The following is an 11,326-nucleotide window of genomic DNA, read 5'->3' on the forward strand; positions in this document are numbered from 1 at the left end:
ACTTACGAGAAGATTTGGCTAATGCTCGTCAAAATGAGACCGAGTTAGACAAGCAAGTAACCCTCGTTTTGTAAGAGTATGGTCTAGTTGACCCAACTGTGGAGGCTAATACTTCAGTGTATCAGCAACAGCAAAAATTGGACAGGCGGCTTCGAGAGGAGGTCGATCAAGTTAAGGTCGACTATAACTAGTTGAAGGAAAACATGGATCGACTTACTGGTGAGAAAGAGGCTGCCCTAGCCAACCTGGACTCAGCAGAGACTCAACTTCGAGGAATCAAAGTAAAAAATCTGGCCCAGGCCAAGAAGGTCGATGAGCTCGAGGCTAAACTTGCCATAACTGGGGCTGAGATTGTTGAAGCCCGGGCCGAGTTTGAGAGGACGGAGGCCATGACTAATAAGACTATTGCTGTGTACCTAAAGGATACCAAGGATGCTCAAATGGAACTGAGGGAAGCCTCCAACCAGGAGAAACGGATCAGTTATTTGGCCAAGTATCAATCCCGGAGGGAGACCGTAGAAGAGATCTATTCTCGAGGTTTCGAACTCACCGAAGAGATAGCCCAAGGAAAAGCACTTGAGGCCGATGCCAAGTTCCTAGACTCCTCCAACGACGATGACGATGATGAAGGCATTCAAAGCGGGTCTGATGATGAAACTGGCCCCAAAGAAGAAGCTGCTCCCGAGGGAGAGACCATCCATGGGCATAGATAGGATTTTCCTTTCTTCTTGTATTGTTCTTTTTTTTTGTAAGACCCTTTATCGGTCCTTTGTATATATATTTCTCAACATACATAAAAGAAGAATTTTGATATTTCCTCCCTTCATCCTCTTTAACTATGTGTTAGAGATTTTATCTCATATGTTTTCTTAGAGCTCATACCAGGTAATGGTAAGTCCTCGAGCCATGATCAAACCATTATTCATTTAGGTTTGGGATAATAGAACCCTTGGGTTCGAATTGAGTGCCTTCGAGGTCTCAAACTCTAATTGTATTGACCTTTTAGCCTTACCAAATCGGCCCTTAGGTTCTTTTATTTCGGCCTTTAGGCTCTTTTTAGGTTGGCCCTTAGGTTATTTAAGTTGGGCCAATTCGGCCTCTCGAACGACTATAATATTTCCCTCTTTTTGGCTAAAAGACTTAGTGAAAATTTCTTTATGCCTTTGCCTGTATTTTTTTTACCCATTGGGTTTTTCAAGGGTTTAATCGATCGGAACCCCATTTGTAATCTGTTTGTGTTACGATAATTTAATACCTCTGAAGGCTTTTTCGAAGGCTGATATTATCGAAACCTTTAAATTATTCGAGGGGATGATTTTATTGAAGCATTTCTTTATTTGCTTTGCCGATGGTAGCCTTATTTAACTAGTTTTTCAAAGTATTAGAAGGCCTTTAACTTATGGCGTAAGTTGGACATCTCCGAGATGCATTACTCCGGTCGTAGACTTTTTATATGACTGTAGTCTTTAATATGGTTGTAGCCTTCGGGTGCGTCTATTAGACTTGTTTCCTGATAACCTTTCAAACTTGTCCAAAAGGTTAGTCCCCGAGTATGGTGTCCTTTCCCTTTGTGTCAGCGGATGCCTCTTTTAGGTCTTATAAATTCGAGTTTTAGATATTTGAATGTGCAACTGTCGATGGCATTCCCCGAGTATTCGAGGTGTATTTGTGTATTGTCCCTTGAGTTGTCTCTCACAGAATTACAAGTACGAAGCTCGTATAATAGTAGACTTCTTTGAGACACAAAGTGTTTTGATATAGAAAGAATGCTTCTTTGAATAAATGATACATGCGTACATGTTTTGCCACTGGGGCTCGACTATTCTATGTAGACACGATTCATCTGATCATTTGGCCCATTACAAAGTTTTCCTATCAATTCCCTCTTTGGCATGAAGTATTTTCCTCAAAAATATAACCTCCGAGGGTGATTCCCCCAAGTATCCGAGGTTGATTTGAAAAGAAGCCTTGAATACTGTTGAATTCTCCTTAGGTAGCACATAATTGTTGCCTCGTTAAAAACCTCGCTGGAAAAACCCATTTGGGATAACATCCGATCTAAGGGGAAAAGAGTGTATTGTGTGCTTTAAAACCTAAGGTCTACGTGTAGAAAGGTGCCATCGACATGTTCGATCAAACGCTCTCAATGAGTTAGTTTTAAATTCAAATGGAAAAAAGGAGAAGGCCATACCTCCGTAGTAATATCGTTGAGTAGTGATACATTCCAATTGTTAGGATATTGTTAGCCTCCCATCGTTCCAAGTTTGTAAGATCCTTTAACAACAACTCCGATGACTCGGTATGGTCTTTCCCAATTCGGGCCTAGTTTCCTTTCATTCGGGTCTCGAGTATTGAGGGTGGCTTTTCGTAGAACTAAGTCCTCGATTCCGAAGTGTCGAAGGTTAGTCCTTCTATTATAATATCTCTCGATTCTTTCTTTCTGCGCCGCAATCCTAGCAAGTGTAGTATCTCATTTTTGTAGCTCGAGGCTAGTACTCATAGCCTCATGATTTGACTCATCCAATGAATGTCAAAATCTGACACTGTGTTCACCAACCTCGACCGAAATTAAGGCCTCAGAGCCGTATACTAACGAGAATGGGTCACCTATATGATAGACTTCGATGATGTTCAATACCCCAAAGAACCTCAGGTAGAACTTCTCTCCATTTTCCTTTTGCATCGTCCAACCTCTTCTTTAAGTTTTGAATGATAGTTTTGTTTTTTTGATTCGGCCTGTCTGTTCCCACTTGGGTGTTACGGTGTTGATAAGATCCTCTTATTTTTTGTTCTTAGAGGAACTATGTTACCTTGTTGCCGATGAATTGCTTCACGTTGTCACATACGATTTCTGTAGGTATCCTGAATTGACACATAATGTGATCCCCAATAAAGTCAATAACTTCCATTTCTCTGACCTTCTCGAAGGCCTGTGCTTCCACCGATTTAGAAAATTAATCAATCATAAAAAATGAATTTAGCTTTACCTGGGGCCGTTGGTAGAGGGCCAACAATGTCCATTCCTCATTTCATGAAACGCCACGGGGACAGGATTGAGTGAATTTGCTCTCCGGGCTAATGAATCATCGGTGAAAGCCATTGGCACTTATAACACTATTTAACAAACTCCTTAGTGTCTTTTTCCATGCTATCCCAATAATACCATATTCTAATAATTTTGCGAATGAAAAACTCGGCGCCGAAGTGATTCCCATAAGTACCTTTGTGGATTTCTCGTAAAACATAATCGGTGTCCCTCGGCCCTAAACATACCGCCAATGGTCCATCGAACGTCCTCTTATACAATGTTCCTTTTTCACGACACAAACCTGAGGGGCAAGATCGGCACCCGGTGCCTCACCTAACCTTGTGTACCAACTTGTGACTAAGGGACTCTGAACATATAATATCATACTTTGTCCATGGGGAAACATTGCAAGACAAATTGTGAAGCAAAATACAAAGCTGAACAGAAACTAATGCTAACTAAACATCAATATAAAGCTGGGCGATAAGCCCGTCATAACTACATCAGCTGACAACCAAACAAAAAATACATATAAGGCCTACAAGCCCAACGTACTGCACTAACTAATGTTTTTACCTTTTTTGCAGTGGTTGCTTGGATGCCCCATGCGATCCACGACCTCAAAGATTGGGATCAAAAATTAGCCGCGGCCTCCATGTAAATGAGCGCAAATGACGTGATTTGTCGAAAGGCAAATGGGAGGCCAAACATTATGCTAAGTCCTTCGCCCATGTTTTTTATTATTTAGTGAATATGTCACCCTGCTCATGCCTGTTCTTCATTCATGTAGGTATTGGAGATGCCTCCAAAATGAAGCCAGCCCCGTTCGGGAAAGAGACTGAGTCCCTCGTTTCCAAAATCGGGGAAAGATAACAATAGGAAAAGGGCTTCGAAACCCGAAGACCCCCAGGATAAGAGAGCCCCTGCTTGAAGGCAGAGGAGGAAACTCAATCAACTGGACATAGACTCAATCCACTAACTAAATGAAGAAGAAAAGGACGAGGGCGAAGAGTCAGCGTTGGTGACCCGAACCAGGAAGCCAACTGAGGTCGTCAAGTCTTCTGAACTGGAATCCCTGCTTCGTGTAGAGCAGATTCTGAAGAAAAATGCTTGCAAGGCCCCCAAGTCTCCTAAGATTGAGATTATTCCCCCGCCTTCAACAAGTACAATGAATGAGGCAAGTATTGAGAACCCCGAGGCTGAACAGACTACCTAGAGCAACTTGCTCGGGGCCATGACAATAGGTCACTCCCCTCCTCTACCATATTATTCTTAGGAGGCAATAAAGGACGCTCAAGCTCTGCGAACGACCAACCCGAGTAGGTTCATCGAAGAAGATCCTTTCTAGGATTGTTATAGTGGGGTCGATGATGTCGCCGACCTCAATAAAGCATCTACCCTCTTTGAAGAGGCTTATCGTTTCTTCTCTCGGGTAAGCACTAACTCTTATTGTTTCCAATTTATTCTTCTCCTTTAGCATTAACTGATATCTCTTATTTTTATGTAGGACATTACTATGTTTGGAGCCGAACTGAGCCAACATGAGGCCGAGCTCAAGAGATCTTCGGATGAAGGGAAGTCCATGAGGCTCCATTACAATAAAGAGGAGGAGGGGCTCAAGGACTTACGAGCAGATTTGGATAAAGCTCGTCAAAATGAGGTTGAGTTAGGCGAGCAAGTAACCCTCGTTTTGCAAGAGTATGGTCTAGTTGGCCCAACTGTGGAGGCTAACACATCAGTGTATCAGCAGCAGCAAAAATTGGACATGAGCAGGTAGCTTGAGGGGAGGTCGATAAAGTTAAGGCTGACTATAACCAGTTGAAGGAAAACATGGATCAGCTTGCTAGTGAGAAAGAGGGTGCCCTAGCCAACCCGGCCTCAGCTGAGGCTCAGCTTCGGGGAGTCAAAGTAAAAAATCTGGCCCAGGCCAAGTAGATCGATGAGCTCGAGGCTAAACTTGTCGCAATCGGGGTTGAGGTTGTTGAAGCCCGGGCCGAGATCGAGAGGACGGAGGCCACAACTAATAAGACTATTGTTGTGTACCTAAAGGATACCAAGGCTGATCAAATAGAACTAAGGGAAGTCTCTAACTAGCAGAAACGGGTCAGTGATTTGGCCAAGTATCAATCTCGGAGGGAGACCCATGAAGAGATCCATGCTCGAGGTTTCGACCTCACCGAGGAGATAGCCCAAGCAAAAGCACTAGAGGTCGATGCCTAGTTCCTTGTTTCCTCCAACGACAATGACGATGAAGAAGGCATCCGAAGTAGGGAAGAAGCTGCTTTCGAGGGAGAAACCAACCCTGGGCATAGAAAGGAATTTCCTTTCTTCTTGTGTTGTTCTTCTTTTTTGTAGGACCCTTTATCGGTCCTTTGTATATATCTTTTTCAACATACATAAAATAAGAATTTTGATATTTCCTCCCTTCATCCTCTTTAACTGTGTGTTAGAGATTTTATCTCAGATGTTTTCTTAGAAACTGCCATGGTCGAGCTCAAATAAGTTCAAGATTTTGGGCGTAGACCTTTACGAGCTCATACCGGGTAATGGTAAGTGCTCGAGACATGATCAAACCATTATTTCTTTAGGTTTGGGATAATCGAACCCTTAGTTTTGAATTGAGTGAGTGCGAGGTCTCAAACTCTAATTGTATTGACCTTTTAACCTTACCACATCAGCCCTTAGGCTCTTTTACATTGGCCTTTAGGCTCTTTTTAGGTTAGCCCTTAGGCTCTTTATGTTGGGCCAATTCGGCCTCTCGAACGGCTATAATTCTTCCCTCTTTTTGGCTAAAAGACTTAGTGAAAATTTCTTTATGCCTCGTCATGTATTTTTTACCCATTGGGTTTTTCGAGGGTTCAATCGATCGGAACCCCATTTGTAATTTATTTGTGTTACGATAATTTAATACCTCTTGAGGTCTTTTTGAAGGCTTATATTATTGAAACCTTTAAATTATTCGACGGGCTGATTTTATCGAAGCCCTTCTTTATTTGCTTTGCCAGGGTAGCCTTATTTAACCGATTTTTAGAAGTATTAGAAGGCCTTTAACTTATGGCGTAAGTTGGACATCTCCAAGCTGCATTATTCCGGCCATAGACTTTTTATATGACTGTAGTCTTTAATATGGTTGTAGCCTTCGGGTGCGTCTATTAGACTTGTTTCCTGACAACCCTTGAAACTTGTCCAAAAGGTTAGTCCCCTAGTATGATGCCCTTGTCCTTTGAGTCGGGGGATGCCTCTTTTAGGTCTTATAAATTCAAGTTTTAAATATTCGAATGTGTTGACTGTCAATGACAGTCCCCAAGTATTCGAGGTGTATTTGCATTTTGTCCCTTGAGCTGTTACACATAGAATTACAAGTATGAAGCTCGTATAATAGTAGACTTCTTTGAGACACAAAGTGTTTTGATATAGAAAGAATGCTTCTTTGAATAAATGATACATGCATACAAGTTTTGCCATTAGGGCTCGACTATTCTATATGGACAAGGTTCATCTGATCGTTTGGCCCATTACAAAGTTTTCCTATCGATTCCTTCTTTGGCATGAAGTATTTTCCTCGAAAATATAACCTCCGAGGGTGATGCCCCCAAGTATTTGAGGTTGATTGAAATGAAGCCTTGGATACTGTTGAATTCTCTTAGGTAGCACATAATTGTTGCCTCGTTAAAAACCTCGCTAAAAAAACCCATTTGGGATAACATCCGATCTAAGGGAAAAAGAGTGCATTGCGTGCTTTAAAACCTAAGGTCTTCGTGTAGAAAGGTGCGATCGACATCATCAATCGAACGCCTGTAATGAGTTAGTTTTAAATTCAAATGGAAAAAAAGAGAAGGTCATACCTCCATAGTATTATCGTTTGAGTAGTGATACATTCCAATTGTTAGGCAATTGTTAGCCTCCCATCGTGCCAAGTTTGTAAGATCATTTACCGACAACTCTGATGACTCGATATCATCCTTCCCAATTCGGGCCTAGTTTCCCTTGATTCGGGTCTAGAGTATTGAGGGTGAGTTTTCGTAAAAGTAAGTCCCCGATTCCGAAATGTTGAAGGTTAGTCCTTCTATTATAATATCTCTTGATTCTTCTTTCTGACCTGCCATCCGAAAAAGTGTAGCTTCTCGTTTTTCATCTAGTAGCTCGAGGCTAGTATTCATAGCCTCATGATTTTAACCTCCAATGAATGTCGAAATCTTGCACTGGGTTCCCTGACGTTGATCGGAATCAAGGCCTCGGAGCCGTATACTAATGAGAATGGAGTCGCCCCCATGCTGGACTTCAATATTGTTCAATACCCCAAATAACCTCAGGTAGGACTTCTCTACATTTTCCTTTTGCATCGTCCAACCTCTTCTTTATGTTTTGAATGATAGTTTTGTTTGTTGATTCGGCCTATCTGTTCCCGCTCGGGTGGTACAGTGTTGATAAGATCCTCTTATTTTGTGTGCTTCAAGGAACTACGTTACGTTGTTGCCGACGAATTGCTTCCCATTGTCACATACAATTTCGGTAGGTATCTCAAATCGACAAACAATGTGATCCCCGATAAAGTCAATAACTTCCATTTCTCTGACCTTCTCGAAGGCCTGTGCTTCCACCCATTTAAAAAAGTAATCAGTTAAAAAATAAAATGAATTTAGCTTTACTTGGGGGAGTTGGTAGAGGGATAACAATGTCCATTCCTCATTTCATGAAAGGCCACGGGGACAGGATTGAGTGAAGTTGCTCTTCGGGCTGATGAATCATCGTTGCAAATCGTTGACGCTTATCACACTATTTAACAAACCCCTTAGTGTTTTTTTCCATGTTATCCCAGTAATACCTTGTTCTAATAATTTTGCGAATCAAAGACTCGGCGCCGGAGTGATTCCCACAAGTACCTTTTGTGGATTTCTTGTAGAACATAATCGGTGTCCGCCAGCCCTAAACATACCGCCCATGGTCCACCGAACGTCCTCCTATGAAATGTTCCATTGTCACGGCACGAACCTGGGGGGCGAGACCGGCACCCGGTGCCTCATCTGACCTTTCATACCAACTTGCGACTAAGGGACTCTAAACATATAATGTCATACTTTGGCCATGAGGCAACATTGCAAGATAAATTGTGAAGCAAAATATAAAGCTGAATAGAAACTAATGTTGACTAAACATCAATATAAAGCTGGGCGATAAATCCATCATAACTACAACCGCTGGCAACCAAACAAAATATACATATAAGGCGTACAAGCCCAACGTACTTTACTAACTGATGTCTTTACCATTTTTGCAGCGGTTGCTTGGATGCCCCATGCAATCTATGACCTCGAAGATTAGGTCCGGAAAATAGCCGCGACCTCCACGTATAATGAGCACAAATGACATGATTTGTCAAAAGGCAAATGGGAGGCCAAACATCAAGGTAAGTCCTTGCGCATGTTTTTGATGCTTTAGTGAATATGTCACCCTACTCATGTATGTTCTTCATTTATGTAGGTATTGAAGATGCCTCAGAAATGAGGCCAGCCCCATTCGAGGAAGAGGCTGAGTCCCCCATTTCCATAATCGGGGAAGGATAACAAGAGAAAAAGGGCTTCGAAACCTGAAGACCACCAGGATAAGTGAGCCCCTGCTTGAAGGCAGAAGAGAAAACTCATTCAAGTGGACATAGACTCAATCCACCAACTGAATGACGAAGAAGAGGACGAGGGTGGAGAGTCGGCGTTGGTGACCAGAACCAAGAAGCCAACTGAGGTGGTCAAGTCTTTTGAACCGAAAACCTTGCCTGCTGAAGAGGAGACTCTGAAGAAAAATGTTGGCAAGGCCACCGAGTCTCCTAAGATCGAGATTATTCCCTCGCTGTCAACAAGTACACCGAAGGGGGCAAGTACCGAGAACTTAGAGGCTGAACAGACCACCCCGAGCAACTTTCTTGGGGCAATGACAATAGGTCACTCCCCCTCCTCTACCATCTTATTCTGAGGAGGAAATAAAGGACGCTCAAGCTCTGCGAACGCCCGACCAGAGTAAGTTCCTCGATGAAGATCCTTTCCAGGATTTTTTTACTGGGGTCGATGATGCCACCTACCTCAATGACGCATCTACCCTCTTCGAAGAGGCTCATCGTATCTTCTCTCAAGTAAGCACTAACTCTTATTGTTTCCAATTTTTTCTTCTTCTTCTTCTTCTGCATTAACAAATATCGCTTTTTCCTGTGTAGGCCATTGCTAAGTTTATAGCTGAACAGAGCAAATTTGAGGCCGAGCTCAAGAGATCCTCGGATGAAGGGAAGGCCCATAGGCTCTTTTGCAGTAAAAAAGAGGAGGAGCTCAAGGACATACGCGCAGATTTGGCCAAAGCTCGTCAAAATGAGGCCGAGCTAGACAAACAGGTAACCCTCGTTTTGCAAGAGTATGGTCTAGTTTACCCAATTGTGGAGTCTAACACTTCAATGTATCATCTGTAACAAAAATTGGACATGATCGGGTAGCTTTGATGGGAAGTCGATCAAGTTAAGGCCGAATGCAACCAGTGGAAGGAAAACATGGATCGCTTTGCTGGTGAGAAAGAGGTTGTCCTAGCCAACCTGTCCTTGACTGGGACTCAGCTTCAGGAAGTCAAAGTAAAAAATGTGGCCCAGGCCAAGAATATCGATGAGCTCGAGGCCAAACTTGATGCAACCGGGGCTGAGGTTGCTGAAGTTATGGCCCAGATCAAGAGAACGAAGGCCACGACTGACAAGATAATTGTTGTGTACCTAAAGTATGGCAAGGATGCTTAATTGGAACTGAGGGAAGCCTCCAACCAAGTGAAACGGGTCAGTGATTTGGCCAAGTGTGGATCCCAGAGGGATACCCTCGTAAAGATCCATGCTCGAGGTTTTGACCTCACCGAGGAGATAGCCCAATAAAAAGCACTCGAGGCCGATGCCAAGTTCATCGTCTCCTCCTCCGACAATGACGATGATGAAGGTAGCCAAAACGGGTCCGTTGATGAAGCTGGGCCAGAAGGAGAAGCTGCACCCAAGGGAGAGACCATCCTTGGGCATAGATTGGATTTTCCTTTCTTCTTGTATTGTTTTTTTTTGTATGACCCTTTTATCAGTCCTTTGTAGATATCTTTTTCAACATACATAAAAGAAGAATTTTGATATTTCCTGCCTTGTAAAATTTATGCAATGAATTCATCCTCTTTATTTATGTATTAGAGATTTTATCTTAGATGTTTTCTTCGCAACTGCCATGGTCGAGCTCAAATAAGTTCGAGATTTTGGGCATAGAGCTTTAAGGGCTTATACCAAGTAATAGTGAGTCCCCGATCCATTATCAAACCATTATTCATTTAGGTTTGGGATAATCGAACCCTTGGGTTCGAATTAAGTGAGAGCGAGGTCTCGAATTCTAATTGTATGGACCTTTTAGGCTTACCAAATAGGCCTTAGGCTCTTTTTCGGTTGGCCCTTAGGCTCTTTAAGTTGGGCCAATTCGGCCACTCGAACGACTAAAATTTTTCCCTCTTTTCGGCTAAAAGACTTAGTGAAAATTTCTTTATGCCTTAGCATGTGTTTTTGGTACACGTTGGGTTTTTTGAGGGTCCAATTGATCGGAAGGCTGATATTATCAAAGCCTTTAAATTATTCAAGGGGCTGATTTTATCGAAGCCCTTCTTTATTTGCTTTGCCGAGGGTAGACTTATTTAACCAATATTTCAAAGTATTAGAAGGCCTTTAACTTATGGCAGAAGTGGGACATCTCTGAACCGCATTATTTCGGCCTTAGACTTTTTATATAACCATAGTCTTTAATACGGTTGTAGCCTTCGGGTGCGTCTCTTAGATTTGTTTCGCGATAACCTTTCGAACTTGTCCAAAAAGTTAGTCCTCGTGTATGATGGCCTTGGCCTTTGCATTGGGGGACGCCTCTTTGATGACTTATAAATTTGAGTTTTAGTTATTTGAATGTGTTGACAGTCGATGACAGTCCCCGAGTATTCGAGGTGTATTTGCGTTTTGGCCCTTGAGCCGTTTCTCATAGATTTACAAGTATGAAACTCGTATAATAGTAGACTTCTTTGAGATATCTTTGAATTAAAAGATCTCTTCTCTCTCCTAAAAGTGCACGACGGCGACTGCCCTTCATGGCCTCCACGGCTAGTGGCCAGCCTCCTCCCAAAGTTGGTTTGTCATCTTCCTCCCCCACTCAGCCGTTACTAACCTCTACAAACCCTAATCCACCTAAATCTTATGCAAATTTATTAAACCCTACTATCATAAATACGCATATGCAAACCCTAGCTATGCTACCATTGAAACCA

The 11,326-nt window shown here is 42.6% G+C and overlaps 1 protein-coding gene across 1 annotated transcript; it reads left to right on the top strand.

Annotated features, from left to right (window-relative positions):
• Positions 1 to 203: 203 nt before the first annotated feature.
• Positions 204 to 9,794, top strand: LOC138887250 (uncharacterized). The gene is made up of 7 exons (XM_070168974.1): positions 204 to 703; positions 1,482 to 1,538; positions 3,616 to 3,685; positions 4,536 to 4,801; positions 8,653 to 8,896; positions 9,234 to 9,404; positions 9,546 to 9,794. Exons 1-7 carry the CDS (start codon positions 204 to 206, stop codon positions 9,792 to 9,794), a joined length of 1,557 nt encoding a protein of 518 aa, XP_070025075.1.
• Positions 9,795 to 11,326: the final 1,532 nt, after the last annotated feature.

Source organism: Nicotiana sylvestris, chromosome 3 (assembly GCF_000393655.2).
Source record: "Nicotiana sylvestris chromosome 3, ASM39365v2, whole genome shotgun sequence".
In the NCBI taxonomy this organism is placed as follows: Eukaryota; Viridiplantae; Streptophyta; class Magnoliopsida; order Solanales; family Solanaceae; genus Nicotiana; species Nicotiana sylvestris.